The 27,882-nt window shown below is 38.5% G+C and overlaps 2 protein-coding genes and 1 pseudogene across 2 annotated transcripts; all 3 read left to right on the top strand.

Moving 5' to 3' along the window:
- The first annotated feature begins 902 nt into the window (after window positions 1–902).
- Window positions 903–23,009, top strand: LOC110560626 (taste receptor type 2 member 114-like). Its single transcript, XM_060383419.1, has 3 exons — window positions 903–926; window positions 1,008–1,156; window positions 22,337–23,009. The coding sequence occupies exons 1-3, from the start codon at window positions 903–905 to the stop codon at window positions 23,007–23,009; spliced, it is 846 nt and encodes a 281-aa protein (XP_060239402.1).
- A 2,198-nt stretch (window positions 23,010–25,207) lies between these two features.
- Window positions 25,208–25,908, top strand: LOC110560625 (large ribosomal subunit protein uL3-like; annotated as a pseudogene).
- A 466-nt stretch (window positions 25,909–26,374) lies between these two features.
- Window positions 26,375–27,307, top strand: LOC110560624 (taste receptor type 2 member 105-like). The gene has a single exon (XM_021656614.1). The coding sequence runs from the start codon at window positions 26,375–26,377 to the stop codon at window positions 27,305–27,307; it is 933 nt and encodes a 310-aa protein (XP_021512289.1).
- The last annotated feature ends 575 nt before the right edge of the window (window positions 27,308–27,882 follow it).

Below are 27,882 nucleotides of genomic sequence, written 5' to 3'. Positions count from 1 at the left end.
AAAAAAACTAATACCTATTGGATCTTATGCATTCCAGAGAAAGAGGGGAGGAAGAAGCAGAAGAAGGAGAGGAAGACAGAAAGGAGGGGCTCAGATCATTGGAGGAACAGGCACATAGAATTTCTGTGATGAGGGCTACGACACTCAGTTGCCCAGCATACAGCATGGTCTGTTTTATTTAATGTTTAACCTGAAAGCCATAAAATGCTGAGCAAAGGAACAAGATTTTCCATTTTATATTTAGGAAAGTGTTCTCCATGATGTAAAGAAGAATGCAAAAAGAAAAAAGAAAAAAAAAGGCCAGATTTTTGAGCACATTCTCATCAGAGTGAATATTAGGGAGCATCCTGCCTTGGTGCACAGTGGATCCAAGACACATGATACAAATAAGCACATCAGATCAGGATTAATTCAAAAGCAGGGAATTCTAGAACAAATTTACAACCCAGACACTGAAGTCCAAGTATCAGAGCCCAACCTACATATTTTACTCAGTCCACATTCAGAATTTTAATGTGTGAAGCAGTAATTGTAATGTCTAATCTGGTACTTCCGTCTTGAGAGTGCTAAGAATTAAAGAAAAAACCAACTGGTCAGATATAGTCTCAGTGTGACTTTGAAGAGTACAGCATTCCTAGGGAAAAGGAGCAGTACAGTTTCTCGACTTGCAGGGAGGATAGAACAGATTTTATAGTAAGAGCTGGATGGTAACAGCACAGGGAAATCCTACATGCTCTTGCATCTCAGTGCTTTTCCAATTGTTTCAGAGACTGACTGATGAGCTCACTTGTGCTCTGAGCTTTGAGCCTGGAAGTCACATTTTATGTCGGACATCTGTAAGTTCTGACAGATTGTGATCTAAATTTTTTCTTTGGCTTGTGCTTTATTTCCAGAGATCATAAATGACTAACCTGCTGTCCCAGCAGGTAAAGCCCAAACCATCATCCTTGCACACTATTTAACTATCTGTGTTACAGTGTGTCATCTTATCATATTTTTCATCTTAGGAATTAATAAATGTCACTTTCTCTACAGTCATAAGCAGATGTTCCCGGTACATAGTGCTGGGAATCATGATTGATTTGAGGATACTGAAAACAGGAAAGGCCAAAAGAAGAAATTTGTCTGCTTCCCATTCAGAAATGACCACTATGAGGTGAGGCAGAAAGAAAAAGTGGCTTAATGCTGACTCCCTTAATACTGTAGAGAGAAGATCCAGAATTTACTCCTTCCATCTTGTTCCTCTCCTTAATTACAGTTTCAAGAACAAGATGGAGAAATACCTTAATTTCCCGCTTTTCTTTCCATTTACTATGTAATTCTCTTTGATTTATACTGAAATAAATTGTCCCCGGGTATTTAGTGAAATTGGTGGTGACCATCTTTGAAATTCTCTTCTCTAATGCTTTATGTGTGTAGATCTAAGTAAAGTGTTGAATGGATAACTCAAATTTAAACTTAGGGTTCAAAAACTCAGACTAAAATCCCTTACACCGGCAGAGAATATACTGTCTTTAAGCACAACTAGAAATCCTCACGATGTTCATGTAGTCTTCACTTGCATTACTGCCCTTCAGTCTTCCACTACACCTCATGCATCAAATAAGAGTCCTTCTTGTTTTCCAGATGCAGGAACACATACTTGTTCCAAGAATATACATGCAAAACCTTCTGTATCATCAGGATGTAAAAAAGAAAGTGAAGACTGAACAGGTATGGAAGATTGGGTTAGATATTGGAAGACAGGTGCTAAGAGAAAGGATTGTGTGGTCAGATCAGGGAAAGAGAACAAAAGAAAAGCCTTTCACCAGTGAACTCATATGTTACTGCCTTACTCAAATACAGCCTGAGATTGAAAGCCAGAGCTCAGTCTCAGAGCCCTCTGCTGATGTAGGGAATGAACAGGATAAGCCACAGCAGCAACCACCACCAGAAAGGAGGCAAATGCAATATGCCCCTCCTACTATAATCTTGCAAGAAACCAGGCAGACCAGCAGCAGGACTTTTTCTTCCTGAGAGCCAGGAATGAGCACATCCTTTGATAGGCAACAAATGGCCAAGTCCCTATCATGGCAATGGAAAACTAGGATCAACATCATGTAGAAGAAAAGATGCAATAACTTTGATAGCTCCTTTCTTTGTTTAAAAGAAATCCATCGCTTGGTCATGACAGATGATTTTGAGGCTAATCATCCCAGTAGTCTAGACAGGTATAAGTCAAATTTCCTGAACATAAAGCCCTTTGCTCTGTATTTCCCAAATCTTAGTGTAAAAATTAATCAGCTGGAAACATATGAGCCCAACAGTCTGTATTTTTTTCAAAACAGATATTTTAGTTGAATAACTCATGCAACTGAAAACTGAATAAAATACCTTTTAACTTAGTTTAAATCTAGTTAACAGCAAAATATAGTGAAGTGATTTTTTTTTTGTAAAAGTTAGTTCCATGAAATTATAGAAAGACATTGGCAATGGAAACTTATTGTTAGAATACTGTAAAATATCACCTAAAAAGGGGGGAGGAGTGTGGGGGGCAGAATGGCTCCTGCCTTTAATCCCAGCACTCAGGAGGTAGAGACAGCCAGATCTCTGTAAGCTTAAGGACAGAATGGTCTACAAAGTGACTTCCTGGACAGCCAGGGTTGTTACACAGAGAAACCCTGTCTCAAAAATCAAATGAATGAATGAATGAGTAAAAAAAATAATAAGAAAATAAATATTACCAACAACTGGCTTTACAGCAAGTACAGAATCTCTTGTGAATACTTTTTTGAACCTACATGTTGATATTGAACTGACGCCAAAGGATAAAAGCCAACAGCAGGCAGTAAAAGGCCCAGTGAGTTCCCAGCTGTGAACAAAAGCAGTGGGAGTCACAAGGAATAATGAATTGTCCTGTGAACAGAGGGCAACTAGGCCTTACTTCAGCAAGTTGAGAACCAATGGCAGCATGGCCAAACCTCAGGGGACTTTGCTCCCTCCAGTTCCGCCTAGCACAAGGTCTGAAGTGAGCCCTTTGCCACATGAATACCTGAGAGGGAAACTGTAGGACATCGTAGTGAAGAGAACCTGCTCAGTGAGTTATCAGAATAGAACACAGGTGCAGAACAGGAACAAAAAAGAAAAAGCTGATGAGATAGCACAGGCCAAAGGCACAGGCAGAACGTTTTAGCTCAACTTGGTTCTAGTTTTCAGTGATGCCCTTCACAGCCATTATTCCATGGCTGAATTTGAGGACATTAGCAGTCACCTGGTCCAAAATACACAAGGCTTGGAACCAGGTGTTCTCTCTTTGTCTTGGATCCCTGACATTTCTTCAGCCTTTCAGTATGTTCTAATATCCTGTTCCCCTGACAAAAAAATATCAGCCTCAAACACATAACTCTGCCTTAGAGTTGACTACAGTTATCATTAGCAGAAGTTACTTCCTCCCTCCGCTCACCTTTAACCTAGTTGCAGACAACATACCAAGCTTCCAGAAATTAAATAAGCTTCTGTCTTCGGTTATGCAGCACAATTGGCAGCTAGCCTGAGCCGTTTTATATTAAAACTGCTACACTAACATGTAAAGCACTGAGCTAGGAATCTTTAAGCATTGTCACTGATGAGCTTCTTACTGACACTTTCCTGTGAAGCATTTTAAAAAATTAGTTACTTTACCTGAGTTCAAAGCCTACATGCCAGAGCAGTTTGTGTCACATTCTTCCCTTATTTTTTCTTGTGATGTGGTGAGATTAAGTGGAATTCAGGCCTCTTCTTCCCTACAAAGAGACCTCTCCCAGAGCCTCACTTCTCATCCCATAACTCAACATAGTGAGCCTTCCCAGTTCTGTGGGGCTCCAGTCTCAAGACTGGGCTAACTTCTCCATTTTGTATGGCAGTTAACACTCATACATTCACTTAAATATATGGTGTTAATATGAACCAATAAAACAAACAAACAAAAAGAATGATGGATAAAGGAAAGAGAGTTGATGAAGAATGAATTGGGCTTTATTTGCAAGGGGCTCATAGGAGACTTTGATAATGTCTTTATAAAATACCACAGAGGATGATCCATAAAGGTAATTTACCTCCCTTCAGCTGTTACAGCTATCCTGCAAGGAAAGGTTAACTCCAGCATAAACTGCCCTAATCTAAGAGAGGCCACCACGTAGTTTCTGATACTCATATGGAATAGGTGGAAGATGAAAGGCCCTGAATAAGTACTTTCCTAGGGTCATCCATCTGTTTAAATTAAAACGAACAAAACAAATAGACAGACAGTCACACAGACAAATGCCATTAAATCTTTACTTGTACACCTGAAATTTTCCTGCTATTTTTCTTTCCTAAATATTTAGCACATCTCACATCTTTTGAGGCAATGCCTTAAATCATTCTGGTTTTTCTTAGGTTCCTTACATAGCTGAGCATGGCCTTTCTCTTTCTCTTCTAGTTCCCTAATGGTAGGATTACAAATGTATGCCACACAACTCTCTCTATTCTGCAAATTTCAATGCCTCAATTTATTATATTTCACCCAACATTCCCTCCTTTCGTTGTGTTCTCATGTTTTCTCAAGTGGTAAGGGTAGATCAAAACCTTTGTGTGATTTCATATACATGGCTTGTAGTTACTGAAATCCTAATCTCATTGGGAGAAAAACCTCTTAATTGGACCCTGACTCCCTTTTTGAAGTGATTCCCAGTGTCTGAAGCAGCTGTGTTGGAAGCTCATCTCCTTCATCTGTTCTGCATTCATTGCTCACCAAGGCTAGCCATCATTCTCTTTGTCTACTTTGATTATGACAAATATTTTCACAGTTGATCTCCTTCCAGAAAACTTTCCCTTTTCCCAGTCATCCTGACAAGGTAGAGGGATTACTCTGCAAATAAAAAACTTACCATTTCCATTTTTTTTATTTTATTGTTTATTTTGTTTTGTTTTTGAGACTTTGCTTACCTGTGTAACAGCCCTAACTGTTCTGAACTTTGCATTGTAGACCAGGCTAACCTCAAACTCATAAAAATCTATCTGCCCTGCCTCCAGGGTACTGGGATCATATGCATGCACCATAATACCTTTTTATTGTGTTTTAGGTATGTGCTAATAAGGTCTTCCTGTGCAATGAGGACAACAGATCTTAGCCTTGAGATATGAACTCAGCAAGAAAGCATTTAATCTCATTTTGCCTTCCATTTTTTCCTCCACAGACCCCACGTCAATATTCTCACACTGTCAACTGGGCTCTTAGTTGAGCTAAGAGTCATCATGTTTGCTGTGAGCAGTTCAAACAAATACTGGAAGAGGCTCTGGAGTTTTTCCCAAGTCTATGCTGTAAGAAGCAAGGCAGCTTCCGCAATAAAGAAGACAAATGAATGGCCTTTGAACTCTAATTGGGTGTCCTGACATGGTGCATCTTTCACCCTAGAGGTCCTAAACATCTTCTTTTTCTTTGGGATTTTAGCCCAGCAGGATGGGTGTAGAGGAAGTTGTCAGTGTCATTTTAAAAGATACAATTTGGGACTTGGATGGCATGGTTGAAGGTACACTTCATAAACAATTCACTGATGTAAAAATTAAAATATTTTGTGCATTATTTGAATTTCTCCCTGGTTTTAGTAATTGTGAAACTGCACATAAGTCTCTCAAATTTGTGTTGAGGGGCACAAATGTGTACACCCAGGGTGTCAGTATTCCAGCAGTGGTTCTAAAGACTCTAAACAGATTGTATGTAGCTCAGTTAACTTAACTGCAAATAAAGATGTTCAAGAATTCTGTTGCTACATCAAAGCCTCCATATATTTATAATGTATATTTTCATACATATATGATATTTAGACAAGTTTGATGTTAGTAAGTAATTTCTGCTCAACTGTGTAATGGGTTTGGGCACCACAGGAACAAAGGACAACACAAGATTAACTATACCTCCTCAGAGTGGGAGATTATACCAAAGTCAAAGAAACAGCTTTAATAAGAGAGTCCATGGGAACTCTGATTAGATGGCCTAAAATCCTTTGTTCTCTTTAATACTGATAAGGTTATTACAGTGAAAATGGCCAAGGAGAACACTTTTGGATTTCCTGCATGGAACAACGTGAATACAGTTTCCTAGAATGAATGATTGTGTTTCATGCCCATAAGACTTTGTATAATATTCCACTCTTTCCCAAAAATAGTCCACTGTACTTGGACCTTACTTCTCTGATATGTAAGTATTTATGTATGTATATATGTATGTGTGTATATGCATGTATGTATGTATATATGTATGTATGCAAACTACATGCATGACTGGTGTCAAGGGGCGAGAGTGCATGAGATCTGGAACTAGACCTGTCCTGTGAAAACTGAGAATTGAACCCACGTTCTCTGAAAAAGCAGCTAGTGTTCTTAACCACTGAGGCATATTCTTTGCTGCCCTTTTAATTTTCCAAACTACAGCACTAGAGTTCACCATCCTACATTTAACTTATTCTTACTTTTGAGACATGTTAATATGATTTTCAAATATTTCTTTGTATATATGGGGTACCTGGACTGATCATTTTCCTTTAATATTTGTGGAATTTATTTTATTTATTTGTTTCCTCTTTATCTTTATCCTGGGAGATACAAATTCATCACCATAGCAGCTGCCTCCTGTTCCAAACCTTGGGAAAATTATAGGGACATTTAGATTAGTGCAGGGCTGTGGGATATGTATATAAGGCCATGTTGGTGATTGTTATAAAAAAATAATGCTTTTTCAGTGTGGAAGATCAGGTCCCGGGTTCTGCCCATGAAGGTCAGCTGTAGACTTTTCTCAAAACATTCCGAGTCTATCACAGGAAGAACTCTTTAATGATCAGGTTTGTTACATATGATTTGTTCCTTGAAAGGTGAGAGAAATGGTGGTATTTTTCCATGGAATAAGCATAGTTACGTTCTAAAGAAAGCTCTACAAGCATATGATGATTTTGTTTTGATTATGGATAAATATATTTTGTCATTTCTGTACAATATTCATGAGCTGTTCAGACAACAGAGTATAAGAATATAAGTTCGAGACACTACATGAGAGGGAATCTGGAGATGAGTGGTCTTGACCAGGAGCATATAGTAGATATTCAGGTAAGAAATTAGGCTAGAGAGATGATTGAAGGACAGAGCCAGGCAGACTTGCTCAGGTTATCTGGGTGACAGTGGATGTGGCAATGCTGAAAGAAATCACCACAGTCCTTTGTTTCCTGGTTCACAAACCATAGCATGTGATTCTGAAAATGTTACTCAGTTCAAGTCCTTCTCAGTGTTTCTCACTCAACAATGAATGAAAATATTAATGTACCATGAAATAGAAATATGAGCTATGAGCCATTGGAGATAATAAAAATAGAATCTAGGAAAAAGCTGACAGAGAAAAGTGAATTGAGAAGAGTAGGGTTGAAGCCATGAGTGCCATGTAGCTAGCACTTCAGTACCTACGGCATTGGAAGTCCACTAACTCTCCTTTGTCTTCTAATATTTATTTCAAATATAACATATCTCCAGTAGAATTATTAATTTCCACATCTTATATTCCCATCATTTTCTGTATTAGTTTACCATGGCTGTCCAAATGAATATAAAAACATGACGATAATTAGCAGTAAAAGATTAATGAACAACATAGATTATTCAACACATCCTTTGCACAGAGGAAAGAGAATAAGGTTATTATAAAAAATATATTTTCACAGAATACCAATGTGAGAGAAAAACATAGATCATGTATGCAAAGTACAATAGGAAAACCATAGAAAAGTCATGGAAAGCCTGGATCCTGTGAAGACTGAAGGAGAGCAGCTTAAACAATTACTTGAATATAGTCAGCAATTATGATGGCAATGATAAAAAAAATTATAGAAGACTCAAGATCTAAATACAATCCAATGAAACATTCTGGGAAAGAGTGGAACATTATAAAAAGTTTTATAAACATGAAATACAATTATTAGTTCTAGGACCCTGGTACTCACTTTGCTATACACTGGAAAACCCACAATCTTCTTGGATTCTTTCACTGTAATAACCTTAACAATAATAATAATCAAGGGACTATAGGCCATCTAATCAAAGTCTCCACGGACTCTGTGTTTAAAGCTATGTTCTTAGAGTCCAAAATAATCTCTCACTCTGTAGAGACACTGAGTCAGTCAACCTTGTGCTGTCTTTGCTCCTGTGGTGCAGAAATCACTGACTACCATCAAAACTTATCTAAATATCATATATGTACGCATATATACATCTCATTAGATGGAGGCTTTGCTGTAGCAGTAGAATTATTGAACATTTTCACTGGGGTTGTATTAACTGAGCTACATACAATCTGTAGTGTCTTGAGAACTGGTATGCAGAGACCCTGAGTGCACACATTTCTACCCCCGACACAAACTTACCACAGTTATGTGCAGTTTCACACTTACCCCAACCAGGCAGAAATGTATACAAAGGAGAAATTTGAATTCTTATAACTATGTGAATTGTTTATAGATTGTACTTTCAACAATGGCATTATCCAAATTAACAACAACAACAACAAAAAAAAAAAAGAAATGAAAACAAGGTCATAATAACAGATACTGAGAGAATCAAAACAAAAACAATAGATACGACTTCAAATGCCTGTACTCCACAAAACTGAAAAACCTACGTGAAGTGTATGATTTTCTGGATAGATGCCACTTTCCAACGTTAAATCAAGATCAGAGAAACAACTTAAATAGTCCTTTAAGCCCTAAGCAAAAGATGCAGCCATTAAAAATCTAACAAGAACAACAATAAAAAAAGCCTAGGGCGAGATGGTTTTAGCACAGAATTCTACCAGATTTTAAAATAAGAAACAACAATAAAGTCAGCACTCCTCAAATTTTTTTCATAAAATAGAAACAAAAGTAACATTGCCAAACTCTCTCTATGAGCCCACAGCCACCGTGATACATAAACCACACAAAGTCTCAACAACAAAAAAAGAGAGCTTCAAACTAATTTCCCTTATGAACTTTGATGCAAAACTTCTCAATAAAATACTTGCAAACTAAGTCCAAGAACACATCAAAAACATCATTCAACATGATCAAGTAGGCTTCATCCAAGGGACACAGGATGGCTCAATATATAAAAATCCTTCAGTGTAATCGACCATATAAATAAATTAAGAAAAAATAAAACATGATCATCTCATTAGATGCTGAAACACCCTTTGACAAAACACAACAGCCCTTCATGTTAAAAGTCTTGGATAAATCAGGATACAAGAAACATACCTAAACACGATTAAGGCAATGTACAGCAAACCAATAGCCAACATCAAATTAAATGGAGAGAAACTTAAAGCAATTCCATTAAAATCAGGGAGAAGACAAGCCTACCCATGCTCTCCATTTCTATCCAATATAGTACTTGAAGTTTTAGCTGGAAATATAAGAAAACTAAACTAGATCAAGGGGATATAATTTGAAAAGGAGGAAGTCAAAGTATCACTATTCTGAGATGATATGATAGTATATATAAGTGACCCCAAAAAGTCTACCAGTGAACTCTTAAGCTGGTAAACACCTTCACAAAGTTGTTGTATACAAATTAACACATAAAAATCAGTAGCCCTCTTTTGTACTAGTGATATTCTGGCTGAGAAAAAAAAATTAGAAAAATAACACCCTTCACAATGCCCCGAAATTATATAAAATGTCTTGCTGTCACACTAACCAGGCAAGGGAAAGACCTCTACGACAAGAACTTCAAGTCTCTAAAGAAAGAAATTGAAGAAGATATCAAAAGATGGAAGGATCTCCCGTGCTCGTGGATCAGTAGAATTAACATAGTGAAAATGGCCATCCTGCCAAAAGCAATCTTCAGATTCAATGTAATTCCCATCAAAATTCCAAAATAGTTCTTTACAGACCTAGGAAAAGTATTCTCAACATTATATGCAAAAATAATAACAGTATAACTAAAACAATCCTTTATAATAAAAGAATTTCTGGAGATATCACCATTTCTTCTTTCAAGTTATATACTGCTGTGGATGTAATGTGTTTTTGTTTTGATCCCAGGTGTAGGATATGGGACTGATTCAGACTGTCCACAACAGCAAATTATTTGCCTCATGCGGGCTCTGAGAGGGGCCTTTTGCCTGCTACAAATAGTTTAATTCTGAGGACAATGAAGATGGAATAAATGCCAAAGAACAGAGTAAGAAGGGAGCTCCAAGAAAGAAGAAGGTTGCTGGTGTCAACCCCTGCTGCTCTTGATTCCTATTACTGAAGTTCAGTGAGAAGAAGTTGGATCTATCCTGAGAGGAACAGAAGTGCCAAAAGAAACCTGGCAACGCTAACAAGCAGGAAGTAGCTAGAGAACTCTGCCCTTCTCCCCACTAATCTTCTCTCCTACCTGGTGTTTGGGTGCTGGAAGGGATTGGGATTGAGAAGGAGGGAGAGGCTTATAAAATGGTTTTTAAAAGGGGCCTGTGGTATATATGCAAGATTAGAGTCTCACAACAGTGTGATGCAGCCTTGATCATTCAGGCCTTTACAGCCATTGAAGCAGGACATTCTCCCCAAGCATGGTTGGATACCATAAAAAGCTAAAATGATATGCTCAGGATGCGAGGCTAAGCACTGCACTCAGGGTCAGCCGCTTTGGACCCAGAGAAGAGCATGTCTGGTTGCATGCTGGTTGATGCCCCAGGTCCCGCCTCTGAGAAAAAGGTATCGGACGGGTCTGATGCTCTTTGGGTGGATGACACCTAAACGAACATCGGTACAAAGTCCCAATTTATTTCTAATATCAGAGATCAGACCTCTACTCTTGCCTGATGCGTCTAAAACAAAAAGGGGGAACTGTAGAGAGCTGCGGAATGCTATGCCTTAAAGATGGAGCTGGTTTCCGCCTTCCACCTTCCCGATGGTGAGTGCTCTCTGTCACGAACAATTTCACATTTGGCTAAGGCTGAGGATCTGGCTTGCTTCCATGTATGTGGACCTATCTGCATTGCCCACGTGGCACGCCTGGGTTGGCTACCCAGAGGCTATTTAAGCTGTGGGCTGGCTTTCCCCAGGGTCCGAGGATTGTTCAAGGTTTCTGAATAAACTGCATTGAAAAAAAAAAAAAGGGGGCACAACAGTGTCCAGAGCTATAGTAATAAAAACTGCATTGCATTGGTATAAAAACAGACAATGGAATTGAATTGAAGACAAGAAAATAAAGCCACAAACCTAGGAACACTATATTTTTTTTTAGTATTATTATTATATTTATTATAATTTATACAATTTGTATCCTGGCTGTGACCTGCTCCCTCATCTCCTCCCAATCCCAAAGTCCCTCCTCTTCTTCTCCTATAACCCTCCTCTAGTCCACTAATAGAGGAGGTCCTCCTCTCCTTCTATTTGACCCTAACCTATCAGGTCTCATCAGGACTGGTTGTATTATTTTTCTCTGTGGCCTAGCAAGGCTGCACAAAAGACACACATGCTACATACTCACACATAAGTGGTTATTAGACATATAATGTAGGATAAAAATACTAAAATCTATACTCCTAAGGAAGCTAAACAACAAGGAAGACCCTAGAAAATATGCTAATCCTCATTCAGAAGGACAAATGTGATAGACATTGGAAGCAGAAGAAGAAGACAGGGAACAGGACAGGAGCCTACCACAGATGGCCTCTGAAAGACTCTACTGATTGAGGTATTGAAGCAAATGCTGAGATTCATAGCCAAACTTTGGGCAGAATGCAACAGACACTCAATTTTTGATGCAGAACCAAAAACCATTCAATGGAAAAAAAAAAAAAAAGCATTTTCAACCAATGGTGCTGGTCTAACTCTATGTCTAAATGTAAAAGAATGCAAATAGATCAATATTTATCATTCTGCAAAAAAAAAAAACCTCAAGCCCCAGCAGAAACTGGATTCACTAAATCTAGTAGAAGAGAAATTAGGGAAGAGTCTTGAATGCATTGGTACAGCTCAGGCATGAAGATCTGCAATTATATAACATCACGAAACTTAAAACCTTCTGGAAGTCAAAGGGTACTGTTAATAGGACAAAATGTCAGGTTAAAAAATGGTAAAACATCTTCACCAACTCTACATTCCACAGAGGGCTAATATCAAAAATATATAAATAACTCAAGAGATTAAATACCAACAAACCAAATAATCTAATTAAAAATGCTGTACAGAGCTAAACAGAGAATTCCCAACAGAAGAAGCTCTAATGGACAAGAACCAGTTAAAGGAATGTTCAGTGTCATTAGTCACCAGGGAAATGCAAATAAAAACTCCTTTGAGATTTTCACATATACCACTCAGAATGACCAAGATCAATGAAACAAATGAGTACTTACCAGGATGGGGGTTAGGCAAACATCCATTGCTTATAGAAAATTTTGCAGCCACTGTGGCAATCAGTGTGGTGGTGCCTCAGGAAGCTGGAAATAGATCTACCTCAAGTTTGAGCTGTACCACTCTAGGGCATATTCCCAAAGGTTGCTTCTTACTACCAAAGTCACCTGATCTAGTATGTTCTTTGTTGTTCTATTCACAAGAGACAGAAATTGAAAATTAAAAAAAAAATACAGATATCCCTAAATAGAAGAATGAAGAAAAAACATGATATATCTAGACAAAATACTATTACTCTGCTATTAAAAATCATGAAATTCACAAGAAAATCAATAGAACTAGAAAAATATCATCCTGGATGGCTGTTCCAGACCCAGAATGACAGCAATGGGATGTATCCACTTATATGTGGATATTAGCTGCTCAGACAGTGACAACCAAGCTACAAGCCATACAACCACAGAGGTTATGTACGGAGTAAGGGACTTGTGTGGGGGCAAAAATAAATCTCCCTAAGAAAAGAAAATCAACTAGATAGTTATGGATGGATGGGGTAGTTATGGAACAGGAAGATAAAGTGGAAGAAGAGAAAGGGGGCAAGGAAGGGAATAGGTGGAGAAATAGCCAAAATTAAGAGCCATTTGAGGAGTACTATGGAAACCTAATAACATAAAATCTTCGTAAAATACATACATTTATGAAGTGATCTAAGAGAAACTGCCAAACATTGAGGGTAACAGAGCCCAAACTGCCGTCTCTTTTCAATAAATATGAGCTTACATTCATGGGATTGGTTTACATCTAATTGAGCTGTTGGCCAAACAGGTCCCATGAGAATTCCCAGACAGAGCAGGCTGTTGCCAAAACTGTTAATTTCTCTGAAACTGAAGACAAGGCCCCATTTCTGATGACAATACCTAGACAACTCTTGAACATGGAGAAGTTGGTGCTTCACCCCTGTGTGCCAGGATCTTTACTACAGGAAGGTACTCTGCATGCTATCAAGGAAGAAAAGTAATGAAGGTAGCCAAGAACGCTTTGATGTGCAATGGTGTCCTGCCTAGAAGATAATGCTTCTGCAATGGTGGCATATATTTTGTGGGATTAACTAACCAATATCTGATTTGATTAAAACTATATATCCCAGGGACCTATGGTAAAACCAATTAATATTGGTCTTTCAAAATATAATGAAAAATGACTCTTCATGACATTCAACTGTATTCATAAATCAGTATCTTTCTCAGCCATCTTCAGAGAGGTTTCCTCCTGCATCTGATGGGAACAGAGACAAACAGGCAGACATTATGTAGAAATTGAGTGACTTTGGCCTACTCAGCCCCATAGGAGATATTTCTCTTAAATCTCTCTGCTTAGGACTCAGGGAAACCCTAGTAGGAAGTGAAAAGAAGGTAAGAGCAAGAGGAGATGAAGGACATCAAGAAAACTAAGTCCTCTAAATAAATATAATTGACACACCTATTAACTAACAAACACTGAAGCACAAGCACAGGGTATGCATGGAACTGCTCCAGATCAGTTCTGGAGCAAAACTGTCCCCTGTGAACATCTTCCCCTGGAGGGTGCAGCCTTGCCAGGCCACAGAGAAAGATGATGCAGCCAACCTTGATGATATCTGATAAACTAGGGTCAGATAGAAGGGGAGGAGGTCCTCCCCTATCAGGGCACTAAGGAAAGGGCATAGGGGGAGAAGAGGGAGGATGGGTGGGACTGGGAGGAGACACAGGAGGGAGCTGCAGCAAGGATACAAAGTGAATAAATTGTAATAAATAAATATGTAAATAAATTTTTAAAAAATGTTTAATGTTGAAATCAGCAAACAAAAAGAGAAACAAAACAATCCCCAATTGATAACCATTAACGATTGAAAATTTTTAATTTTCCAAGTGATTCATGCTGGGGAAACAAACTACTCTTTTCTTTTTAATTCATTCATTACTTATCCTGATTGAAGTCCCTTCCCACATCTCCTCCCAATACTACCCTCCCTCCCTCTTCTCCCCATCCACTTTTCCTAGTCCACTGAAAAGGTGACTTGTCCCACTCTGCCATCTGCCCATAGCTTATCAAGTCTCATCAAAAATAGTGAGAAAGGGCCTCAAATTTATTGGCATAGAAGACAACTTCCTGAAGAGAACACCAGCAGCTCAGGCTCTAAGAACATCAATTAATAAATGAGATTTCATGAAACTGAAAAGCTTTTTTAAAGCAAAGGACATCGCCAACAGAACAAAACTACAGTGTACAGTCTGGGAAAAAAAAATCTTCACCAACCCTACATCCAACAGAGGGCTAATATCCAGAATACATAAGTAACTCAAAATATTAGACACCAACAAACCAAATAATCCAATTAAAAATGAGGTACAGAGCAACAGAACCCAAAAATGTGGACCCGGGGGTCTTTTGAGACTGATACTCCAACTAAGGACCATGCATGAAGATAACCTAGAACCTGCACCAAATAGCCCAGGGCAGCTCAGTCTCCAAGTGGGGACCCTAGTAAGGGGAACAGGGGCTGAATCTGACATGGACTCAGTGGCTGGCTTTTTTATCACCTCCTCCTGGGAAGAGGGGAGCAGCCTTACCAGGCCACAGAAGAAAACAATGCAGCCAGTCCTGATGAGACCTGATAGGCTAGAGTCAGATGGAAGAAGAGGAGGACCTCCCATATCAGTGGACTCAGAGAGAGGCATGGGAGGAGATGAAGGAGGAAGGCAGGGAAGCTTTTTTTTTTTTCCAGAGCTTAGCTAGGCAAGTGCTCTACCACTGAGCTAAATCCCCAATCCCAGGAAAGCTTTTGTCAACAGGACAAAGCTAGTCCTTAGGAGAGCTGCAAACTGCCTTAAACAGAAGATGCATTGACTGACCCCTCTCCTCCATCTCATGGAACTTTTCTCTTGTTGCCTCCAGTCATCTACTTCCCCATGTTCTTCCAAAAGAATGAAATAAGGTCCCATGAGGGCTGAGTATCAATAGTGTCTGTTGCCAAGATGATGCTCAGCCTTCCATCCCTGAGACATACATTGTAGAAGGAGAAAACTAAAATCTGCCAGTTGTCCTCTGACCTCCACACAGGATCTGTGGCACTTGAACAAATACAAATAAATGTACACATGAACTCACACTCCATAGGTTAATAGGAAGTATTTAAGAGAGAATTTAAATGTTTATAAAGGATTTCTACAGGTAGAGAGCATAAAATGTTAGCAGAGAACAAACTGGCAGCAAATACACAGAGAAGAGAAAGTTGGCAAGGTGAGACTGGTTCTACCTTCCCAGCATTGAGTTTAGCTCAAACGCAAGTCACACTACAGGAAAATAAATAAAGTCAAGGGTCGTGTCATGTTTTGAGCCTCTGTACATTCAACCAACCTTTAGTTTCCACTCCTAGGTGAACATGATCAATGTTTTCTGTCTGAAACCCAAAGAATGCTGTCTAAACACATAGAATTACCAGTCCAAAGATGAATGGAATTTTTCGGATAATGATCATAAACATTTGCAATTATTAGAAACCAACATATAGTCAGTAAACAGGACAACTTTAGAAACTCAAAGGTTTCTACTGCTTTGGGGATGGTAGATAGTGTAGGACAATCCAAATGACTAAAAGCATGCTTTTTTAAAAAAAAATAAAAAACAACATGGTCAAGAAAGTGGGTATTACTAAAGTGAAAAGGAATTGGAATATTTGACAGGATTTATCGACGACATTTTTTAATGCTTTACAGGAAAGCGTCAATGACAAGAACATGGGTGACAATGCTTAAAGCCTCCAAACTCCGATATACATATGATGATGTAGAAGTTTTATATAAAATGGCTCACACTAGTTGACAAGTGTGCAGCAAAACTGAGGACAGAAACTTCTTTGATTTCTAAAAGCTGGGGCGTGCTGTTTGCAATTTGGCTTAAAGGTAAGCAGAGGGAGGAAGTCTTCTGCCAAGGATTACTGAAGTCAACTCTAAGACAGAGTGCTGTGTTTAAGGCTGATATTTCCTGGTCAGGGGAACATATCAGAGCAAAAGTATGACTGAGAGGCTGCAGAAGTGACAGGGATCCAAGACAAAGAGAAGAGGATGCCTGGTCCCAAGTCTTGTGTATTTTGGACCATGTGACTGCTAATATCCTGAAAGTAAACCATGGAATAATGGCTGTGTTGGAACTTCACTGAAAAGTAGAACCAGTTTTTCACTAAAACATTCAAACTATGTGACTATCTTCCCCCTTTCTCATATTTCTTTCTTCTTTGTTCCTTTTCCCCTACCTGTTGTCAATTCTGATAACTCACTGAGAAGATTCTCTTCACTATGATCAAAAATACATGAGATCTTTATACAGTAATTTTTAATGAATCAAATTAACTAGCCTCCAGGAGAACTGAGTTTAAAAACATTTAAGCTTGTTTTTACCAAGGTGTGTTTCTTACCATTTAAAGTTGGAAACACAAAGCGTAGAAAATGTTGAGATACAGGTGGTTGTCAAGTATTGACCTGGAAGTAGAAATTATAGTCAAAGGGAACTATGCATGAGACCATAAAAGATGTAGATCTTCATATGGCAATTAAGTAACAAAAGCTATTACCAAAATGTGAACTCAACAAAATAAGGAATTGGAAGCTACAATAGACAGTCTGACATAGTTTTCAAGAGTCACTGATTTGTGTGGTCAGAGCCATTCAGTACAGACTGGTTCTGTTTGAAAGAAGACTTCTTTTCTTAGCTGAAGCTACAAAGGCCACCAGGGAAGTGGAGGAAGAGAGGGATCACAAGAGAGAAGAGCAGGCCAGGCTTAAGGTATTTGCCTTTTAATGCTCAAACTCAGCTACATCACGGGCATTCCAAGTAAAACAGGGCCGTGTAGTGAGACCCTGAATCAAACAAAACAAAACAAAACAAAAATGGAAAACTGAGACAGGGACACCTACCTCATCCTGTTAAGGTCTGAATCTTCTTAGAGGAACTAAATTTAAGGATTCATTGCTCATTTGTGTAGTTGGATAAAAAAAATATCCTCTTGTGCCAATGACTCAAATTGTGCCATAATAGGTTAGTCTAGCTGGAGGAAGCTGACAAATGATCTCTAATACTGTAATGTTGCAGTGTATTGTATAATTACTACCTCGTGTGTGGGTGTTATTCCTCTATTCAGAATCAAGTTTTCCAGTGAAATTCTCACCCTTCTAATTAATTGAGCAGGCCCTATTCAATTTGTATTTAAATTACTTCTCACCAGGGCTTAATCTGCTAGCTGACAGTAAAGACACTTCTCTTCTTGGCTGCACACAGTTATCTTGGACCACCTTTTCCAAAGGTGTTGTGTTTTCAAGAGGTCAGAAATTGTCCTACATGGTTCCCAACTTTTAAGAGTTCACTGAACTTGGAAGAACTCCTTTTCAACCCCCACAAAAGAAATATATATATATATATATTTCTTATATATATATAAGAAATATATATATATTTAACCAGTATATATATAAATTTAACCAGTATATATATATATATATATATATATATATATATACCAGTATATATCCAAATTTAACCAGTATATATATATACTGGTTAAATTTGGAAAACATGACCCTGAAAAAAATTGTATCCTAGAATCCAGGACACAATAAAATGTGGATATTTCATCAAGGACCATATACAGTAGTATATGCGGGGAAAAGAACAACAGAGGTTTTTTTCTCTGACCCTGGCTGGAAGACTGTGCTCTCAACTTGTTTAATAATGTGTGATTTGAAAAGTTACCCTCCTGTAGAAACACCCCTCACCAAGAACACCATCCCCTCAGCAAGTACCCCCATGCTGGCACACATGAGCCTGCGGGTCCATTCCTCAGCACTGCGTAAGATGAGCATAGCGTGCCCACCAGCCACTCAGCATTAGGGAGGTAGAGGCAAAAGGATACGAAGGTCAATGTTTTCCACAGTTACATAATGAGCTTAAGACTGCCTTGGGCTCCATGCTTTATCCCAAATGCAAAGAACAGAAATCTTATTACCATAAAAACAAACATTAACCTACAAGAAAGGATGACGTCAGCAGGAGCTAAACTGTAGGAAGTTCTTCAGGACAAATGGTCAGGACATTTGTTCTCTTTTAAATGCATTAATTGATAGTAAAAAGAAGAGGTGAAGAAAATTTTAGAAATTGAAAGTTATCAATCAATTATAATTTCATTGGATCCAGAATAACAATACTAAATTTAAAATAACAACTCATTCACCATTTATGAAATAGATGGATGGCTGAATGCTTGCTAGACTTTTAGTAATGTTAAGAAATTCTTTTGTATTTATTTTAGATGCAATAAATGGAACAGAAAATGCAACCTGGGGCTAAATATATACAAAGCTAAACTTGAGTGTGTTAATTTCCTCAGGTTTTGCTACTCCTTCACCTTTACATCTTCCCAGTTTCCTTGGAATTAGAAAGAGTAGCAACAAGAAGTCTTAATACAATTTCTTTTTTTTTTTTTCTGAAAGAATGAGTATTTTTTTCTTTATTAATTACATTTTATTCACTTTGTATCCCCTCTGTGGTTCCCTCCCACCTCCCATCCCAATCCTTCCCTTCCTCCACCCTCTGCATGCATGCCCCTCCCCAAGTCCACTGAAGGGGAGGTCTTCTTTTCCTTCCTACTGACCCTAGTCAATTAGGTCTCATCAGGAGTGGCTGCTTGTCTTCTTCTGTGGCCTGGTAATGCTGCTTCCCCTTCAGGGGGAAGTAATTAAAGAGCAGGCCAATCAGTTCATGTCAGAGACAGTCCCTGTTCCTATTACAATGGAACTCACTTGGATACTGAACTGCCATGGGCTGCATCTTCATCTGCATCCCCTGTCTTAGGTAATCTCCATGAATAGTTCTTGGTTGGAGTATCAGCCTCAGAGAAGACCCCTATGCTCTGATTTTTTGGTTCTGTTGCTCTCCTTGTGGAGTTCCTGTCCTCTCCAGATCTTACTGTTTCCCACTTCTTTCCTAAGAGTCCCTGCACTCTGCCCAAAGGTTGCCCATAAGTCTCAGCATCTGCATTGACAGTCTGCAGGGCAGAGCCTTTCAGAGGTCCTCTGTGTCAGGCTCCTGACATGTTCCCTCTTTTCTCCTTCTTCTGATGTCCATCCTCTTTGCCTTTCTGGATAGGAATTGAGCATTTTAGCAAGAGTTCTTCCTCTTGATTAGTTTCTTTAGGTGTACAGATTTTAGTAGGTTTATCCTATATTATATGTCTATATGAGTGAGTATATACCGTGTGTATCTTTCTGCTTCTGGGATAGCTCACTCAGGATGATCTTTTCCAGATCCCACCATTTACCTGCAAATTTCATGATTTCCTTGTTTTTTATTGCTGAGTAATATTCCATTCTGTAGATATACCACAATATGTACATCCATTCCTCCACTGAGGGGTATCTGGGTTGTTTCCAGCTTCTGGCTATTACAAATAAGGCTGCTACAAATATGGTTGAGCAAATGTCCTTATTGTATACTTGAGACTCTTTTGGGTATATGCCTAGGAGTGGTATGGCTGGATCTTGAGGAAGCGCTATTCCTAGTTGTCTGAGAAAACACCAGATTGCTTTCCAGAGTGGTTGTACAAGTTTACATTCCCACCAGCAGTGGAGAAGGGTTCCCCTTTCTCCACAACCTCTCCAGCATGTGTTGTCTCTTGAGTTTTTGATCTTAGCCATTCTGATGGGTATAAGGTGAAATCTCAGGGTTGTTTTGGCTAATAAGGTTGAACATTTCTTTAAGTGTTTCTCTGCCATTCGATATTCCTCTGCAGAGAATTCTCTGTTTAGCTCTGTACTCCATTTTTTAATTGGATTACTTGATTTTTTGCTGTTTAACTTCTTTAGTTCTTCATATATACTGGATATTAGTCCTCTATCAGATATAAGGTTGGTGAAGATCCTTTCCCAATCTGTAGGCAGTCATTTTGTTCTGACAACAGTGTCCTTTGCTTTACAGAAGCTTTTCAGTTTCATGAGGTTCTGTTTATTGATTGTTGCTCTTAGAGCCCGTGCTGTTGGTGTTCTGTTCAGGAAGTTGTCTCCTGTGCCAATGAGTTCAAGGCTCTTCCCCACTTTTTCTTCTAAGCGGTTTAGTGTGTCTGGTTTTATGTTGAGGTCTTTGATCCACTTGGATTTGAGTTTTGTGCAGGCTGATAAGTATGGATCTATTTTCATTTTTCTACATGTAGATATCCTGTTAGACCAGCACCATTTGTTGAAGATGCTGTCTTTTTTCCATTGAATGGTTTTGGCATCTTTGTCAAAAATCAGGTGTCCATAAGTGTGTGGATTTATGTCAGGGTCTTCTGTTTGTTTCCATTGATCCACCCTTCTGTTTCTATGTCAGTACCATGCAGTTTTTAGTATTGTTGCTCTATAGTACAGATTAAGATCAGGGATGGAGATACCTCCTGAAGATCTTTTACTATAGAGAATTTTTTTAGCAATTCTGGGTTTCTTGTTGTTCCATATGAAGTTGAGCATTTTTCTTTAAAGGTCTGTAAAGAATTCTGTTGGTAATTTGATGGGAATTGCACTGAATCTGTAGATTGCTTTTGGTAAGATGGCCATTTTCACTATATTAATCCTGCCAAGCCATGAACATGGGAGATCTTTCCATCTTCTGACATCTTCTTCTAATTCTTTCTTCAGAGACTGGAAATTTTTTTCAAACAAGTCTTTGACTTGCTAGGTTAGGTTCACACCAAAGTACTTTATGTCATTTGTGGCTATTATGAAGGATGTTGTTTCCCTAATTTCTTTCTCAGCCCTTTTGTCTTTTGTATACAAGAGGGCTACTGATTTTTTTGAGTTAATTTTCTATCCGGCCACTTTGCTGAAGGTGTTTATCAGCTGTATGAGTTCCCTGGTAGAATTTTGGGGGTCAGTCAGTATACTATCATATCATCAGCAAATAGTGATACTTTGACTCCTTCCTTTCCAATTTGTATCCCCTTGATCTCCTTCAATTGTCTTATTGCTCTAGCAAGGACTTCAAGAACAATGTTGAAGAGATATGGAGAGAGTGGGCAGCCTTGCCTTGTCCCTGATTTCAGTGGGAATGATCTCTTTTCCAATGGCTTGAAATTAGAAAGAGTATTAGCAAGCCTTAATATCATTTCTTAAAGCACAAATTAGTAATAAAGAGTCCAAAGAGAAAGGATGAGAATACAGAGTCATACAGTGTCTTCCCTTGCTGACTGTATTGTGGACATCTGTAAATTCTAAAAGATTGCAATTTGAATTTTCACTTCTTCCAAGCTTTATTGCTAGAGGTAATAAATAATGAGCCTTCCACTGTCACATAGGTAAAAACCTATCTATCATCCATACATGCTTTTTTAAAAAATTAGTTTACAGCCTGACAGGAGACACTCTTCCTCTTCTCTCCCTAGTCCCACCCTTTCACCCCTTCAACCATTCCACTATTCTATTCCTTTATTTTCAGAGAAGGGGAGGCCCTCGTGTTTACCAAAACCATCCTGGTGCATCAAGCTTCATCAGTTACAGGTGTATCTTCTCCCACTGAGGCCAGACAGGGCCCCCCAGCTATGTGAAAGGGATCCAAAGCCAGGCAACAAAGTGAGAGACAGCCCCTGCTCCAGTTGTTGGGGGACCCACATGAAGAACAAGCTGCACATCTGCTATATATGTGTAGGGAACCTAGGTCCAGCTGCTGCATGCCCTTTGGTTGGAGGTTCAGTCTCTGTGAGCCCCAGGGGCCCAGGTTGGTTTACTCTGTATGTCTTCTTGTGCTGTACTTGACCCCTGCAGCTCCTGCAATCCCTCCTCCCACTCGTCCACAAGACTTCCTGAGGACCACCTGTTATACGACTATGGGTCTCTGTATCTGTTTTCATTAGCTGCTGGATGAAGCCCCTCAGAAAAATCAGAGACAAGACTGCCCACTCTCTCCATATCTGTCCACATCAGTTATGCATGGATAGTTATCAGTCAATTGAACGTGTGGTTTGCCACCAACCTCAGTATTTTCTATTTCCTGAAGATAGTAAATTTTCCCCACTATATACTATTCTGGTTAAAACGAAGAATTAATATAGTTTTTCTCTTCCTGGTTGGGTGCTTGCTCTTGTCATGGTTGTTTTCTTTCTCAGTGGTTATGAAGATGACTAAAGATAGTAAAATGCTGTATGTGAACACATCCTGGCAATTCCACTTGATGAAAAGAGAGTTAGTCAATAACTATGTTTTCACCAATATGGGAGTATTTTCATTCTTTGTGATAATGTTAACTGTATGTCTTTTGTTAATCATGTCGCTTTGGAGACACAACAGGCAGATGCAGTTGAATGGATCAGGATTCAGAGAACTCAACAAAGAAGTTCATGTGAAAGCAATAAAAGTTTTGCTGTCTTTTATTATCCTTTTCATATTGCATTTCATGGGTATTGCCATCGATGCAATATGTCTGTTAATCCCAGAATGCAACCTGTTATTCATGTTTGGTTTGACAATTACATTCATCTATCCCTGCTGTCACTCGTTTATCCTAATTTTAGCCAACAGTAAACTGAAGCAAGTTTCTGTAAAGATGTTGCAACAATTAAAGTGCTCTGAAAAAAGAAACTGTGTCAGAGCCACATGACAGTCTGGAAAAGAAATGAACCATCTGGCATAGTAAATGGGGAAAAAAAATCTCTGAAGATACTTTCATTCGTACAATATTCATTTATTGATTCAGCACCATTATCAAACATTGTTGGAATTTTCTGAACTCTGTGACTGTCTCTCAAGGAATCACACTCCCTGGTGGGATTTTAATTCTGGGTGCAGGTTCATTTGTTCAGTCAGTCCCCTGACTCTTTGACCTCTTCCTATATGTTTGACAGAGGTAAAATGTCAACCCTAGACAACCCCATGTAAAGAAAGACTTCATGGTGTGCTTAACATCCAAAACAAAACTTTATTGTGATTCTTTTGGCTTTCTGGAACCACTGACACCCTTTCTCCAGAAGACCCAAAGAAAAGGAAACCAAGACAGACAGTTACAATCAATCTTGACATTTGGGACATGGAATTTTTGTCTACATGTTAACTTCTTATAATGTTGCCTTTATTTTTATCCATTAAACCACAAAGTTATTGGTACATTAACTATTTGTTATAGAAGCATGGTCATAACAGTGGTGTTAGCTCTGGTAAACAGCTAGAAAAAAAACGTAATAGAAAAATAGATTGGAACACTCATAAAATGATTCTTCATGCTGATCAATGCCAGTGACATCATCAAATCAGTGTCAGGTACTGTTTTTCAAGTTGTTGGTCAGGGAGGGGGGGTTCCCTAAAACAAAATAGCATTATAATAATTGACATTATTCTTGTTTACTCACTAGAATTTTATAAGACCTTATTGATGGAAAGAGGAAAATCTTAGGACATAGGACATTGAGGCTGAAACTTATACTGACCTGAAAGGGAAAGAGAAAAAGGTTATATATTGCTGATTATATTATAAAATTAAGCCAGCAACTATGTAAATCAGCAAAGTAAATAGCTACTTGAGTGAAAAGAGAGAATGGGAGGAAATCTTTATTGCCTAGCCATATATCCAACACAGGATTAATATTTATAATATATGGACGGATTCAAAATATTAAATGCCACCAAACTGAACAACTCAATCAATAAATGGGCTAACGGGGTGAACAAACAGTTCTAAAAAAAAAAAAAGCACAAGAGCTAATCAACATTTCACAAACTGTTAAAAATCCTTGGCTTTATAGGAAATACAAACTAAAATGACATTGGAATTTCATTGCACCCCAGTCAGAATGGCTGTAATTAAGAACACAAATTACAACAAATGCTGTCAAAAGCACTGGGGAGGGGGTTATTCTACTCTGCTGGTGGGCATGTACAGAAATAAGTATGGACGGTTTTCAAAAACATAAAAAAAGTACTACTATATGACCTACCTACAGCAATACTGGCTACACATCCAGGGATTCCAAGTCAGTATACCACAATGATGCTTGAACATTTTGTTCAATTCAACACTATTCGCATTTTTAAGTTAAAGAATCTGCCTTGGTGTCCACAAAGAGAATAGATAAAAGAAATGGAAGTCAATTTGGCCATAAAGATTAGTAAAGTATGACATCAGCAGAAAAGTAGATACAACGAGAGCAAAATAGGTCAGACCAGAAAGACAAATGTTGAACACTTTCTTTTTATGTAATAGCTAGTCTACAGAATGGGGGGATCTTTATTATCTACCCATATATCCAACATAAGATTAATATCCTATTTTTACAAGTTCAAAATATTAAAGGCTACCAAGCCAAACAACTTAGATTTTACATAAATAAAATGCATGTGTAAACATATAAATACACACACACAGAGAGACTATTGTCCAGAAAATAAAAACATAAGGAAAGAGAAGAGAACAATGGTGGAAGTTTGAAAATGTTAAAATCATAATGTGCTTGAGTGAGAATATCTTTATGAAACCTATCAATAAGTACAATAGTTATGCACAAATACAATTTTTGTTATTCTGAAACTTACCACACTTTCAAAGGAACTTACATTTTTAGTTAAACATTAAGTCAATATTCAGAATAAAGTGGTTATATTTTGTCTATATCTAGTTTTTATTTGTACACCCAGATCATGTCTATAAACCATGAAATTATGATGATTTTTTCTTTTTTTAATTTTTCTTCTTGTTATATTTTTTTCCACCAGAAAAATTTTTGTTGAGACCCCATTAGCTGAGCAAATTGCTTTTGGCATTAAGCACCTTCTTCCCTGGCAGTGTGTTTTTTCTTGAGTGGTCCCATGAATGCTTTCTTTACCTCCACAGTCTGGAAACGACCATGGCAAAACTTGGAGGTGGTATTGATAAAGTTCATGTCAGTCTTCTCCAGAGCTCACCAGAGGCTGGAGCAGCAGATTCCTGTGAACCAGGTGTTTGGACAGGATGAGATGATTGATGTCATCGAGGTAACAAAAGGCAAAGGGTATAAAGGGGTGACCAGTCGTTGGCATACAAAGAAACTGCCCTGCAAATCCCACAGAAAGCTGTGTAAGGTTTCCTGTACTGGAGCATGGTGCCCTGCCCATGAGGCCTTCTCTGTGGCTGGAGAAAAGACTACCGCCATCGAACAGAGATTAACAAAAAGAATTTACAAGATTGGTCAAGGCTACCTCATCAGGATGGTAAGCTCATCAGGAACAATGCATCTGCTGACTATGACCTGTCTGACAAGAGCAACAACCCACTGGATGGCTTTGTCCACTACAGTGACCAGTGACTTCCTCATGCTCAAAGGCTGTGTGGTGGGTACCAAAAAGAGTGCTAACTCTTCTTCGCAAAGTCTTGTTTCATTTTTTATGTTACGTTTTTATATAACATTTTATGTCACATTTTTATGTTTCATTTTTTTCTTGTTAATATTTTTATGCTAAATGTTTAATGTGACAAGAACAACTTGTTTTCTTCAGAAGAGAGCTGTGGTTTAACTCACAGGCTAAAGTGAGGCAACTTCTCACTCTCAAGGAGCTGGTACTATAGGTGTGTTCTACCTCACATAACTCATGATGATGACTTCATATTTAAAACATGAGATTCAGTACTGTTCTGGTTGTTTAACTCCTGACAGTGCCTATCTGCCACTCCTACTCAACTGCTAGACTTATTACATGCAAAATAGTCTCAGAGGGGAAATTAAAAACCATGAAATAGAAACACTCATTTTCTTACAAGCAAATTATACAAAGACATCTAGTCTGCACGCATTCTGTAGACAATCTAAGTCTTACAGGCCAAGAGGACAGAGCTCTATGAAGACACTTGAGAATCCACCACAACATATTCTTGATGCAGTTTGAAGACATTATTTAAGCAAAGAAGAAAAAGCTTTTCTTTGAAGCAGTCAGTGTAGAGGACACATTGCAGCAGATCTACAACAGTTGCAACAGATGCAACCATAAGGCTCTGCAGCGATGCTGAGCGCAGTGGAAGGTGTCCTCTTTTCTGTTGCAGCTACAGAGGCAGTGCTGGGGATTTTAGGGAATACATTTATTGCACTTGTTAACTGCATGGAGTGGGCCAAAAACAAGAGGCTCTCTATGACTGACTTCCTTCTCACTGGCTTGGCAACTTCCAGAATTTTTATCATATGGGTAATAACCTTAGATGCATACACAAAGCTATTTTATCCAACCATGCATGTGTCTAGAAGACTAAGCGAAAGCATCACTTATATGTGGATGACTGTGAATCACCTGACTGTCTGGTTTGCCACCAGCCTCAGCATCTTCTATTTCCTGAAAATAGCAAATTTTTCCCACTATGCATTTCGCTGGTTAAAGAGAAGAACTGATAAAGTTTTTGTCTTTCTAATAGGGTGTTTGCTAATAACATGGCTAATCACCTTCTCACTTGTTGTGAAGGTGATGAAAGATGACAAAATTAAGTATGGAAACAGGACCTGGAAGACCTACTGGAAGAAAAGGGAATTCACTAGCAACTATATTTTAGTCAATATTGGAGTCATTTCTCTCTTTGCGATGACCTTAGCTGCATGTTTCTTGTTAATTATTTCACTTTGGAGACACAGAAGACAGATGCAGTCTCATGTCTCAGAATTCAGAGACCTCAACACAGCAGCTCATGTGAAAGCCATGAAGGTTATGATTTCTTTTATCATCCTTTTCATCTTGTATTTTATAGGTATTTCAATAGAAATTATCTGCTTCTTTATTCCAGAAAACAAACTGCTTTTCATTTTCGGTTTGACAACTGCATCCATGTATCCCTCCTGGCATGCATTTATTCAGATTCTAACAAACAGTCAGCTGAAGCAAGCCTTTGTGAGGGTGCTTTGGGGAATAAAGTTCTCTGGGGAAGGAAGACCAAATCTCAGGGAACTGTGAGAGTCTGGAATAGAAATAGGTGGTCTGGAATGATCATGAGGAAATCATAGAAAATCCTTTTCATTGGTACAATGTTCTGACATTGTACTTGAGGAGACGAGACGTTACAGCTTCTTTTTCATTTTTACTGACTATTGTGTGTGTGTGTGTGTGTGTGTGTGTGTGGTGTTTTGGAGCTGCAAGAGGAGATACATGCATTGTTAGTGTTTTTAACATTTGTATGCAAAAGCCAAGGAGTTGGTTCTCTCTTTCCACCTTAAGGTAGGGTCTCTCTTTGTGGCTGTCACTCCGATACTGTAGACTATCTGAGCTCAGAGCTTTCAGCCAGTTCACCTGTCTAAACCTCCCTCCTTGTGGCGGGAATGCTGAGGCTATAGATGCATGTCACTGCCTCCAACTTTTTAACAAGGTTTCCATAGATTGACCTCAGGTCACATGGTATGCACAGCAATGACTTTTACTCACTGAGCTATCTTGTCGGCCTCTTCATATTCATTATCAACTGTAGTATTAAACTTTATTGAAATCTTCTGCAACTGTTCTGACTATAACTCTTGTTATCTCACTCTGTGGTG

The sequence above is a fragment of the Meriones unguiculatus genome, chromosome 5 (assembly GCF_030254825.1).
Source record: "Meriones unguiculatus strain TT.TT164.6M chromosome 5, Bangor_MerUng_6.1, whole genome shotgun sequence".
In the NCBI taxonomy this organism is placed as follows: Eukaryota; Metazoa; Chordata; class Mammalia; order Rodentia; family Muridae; genus Meriones; species Meriones unguiculatus.
The sequence above is the reverse complement of the archived record's forward strand: the minus strand, read 5'-3'. Positions and strand labels throughout refer to the sequence as shown.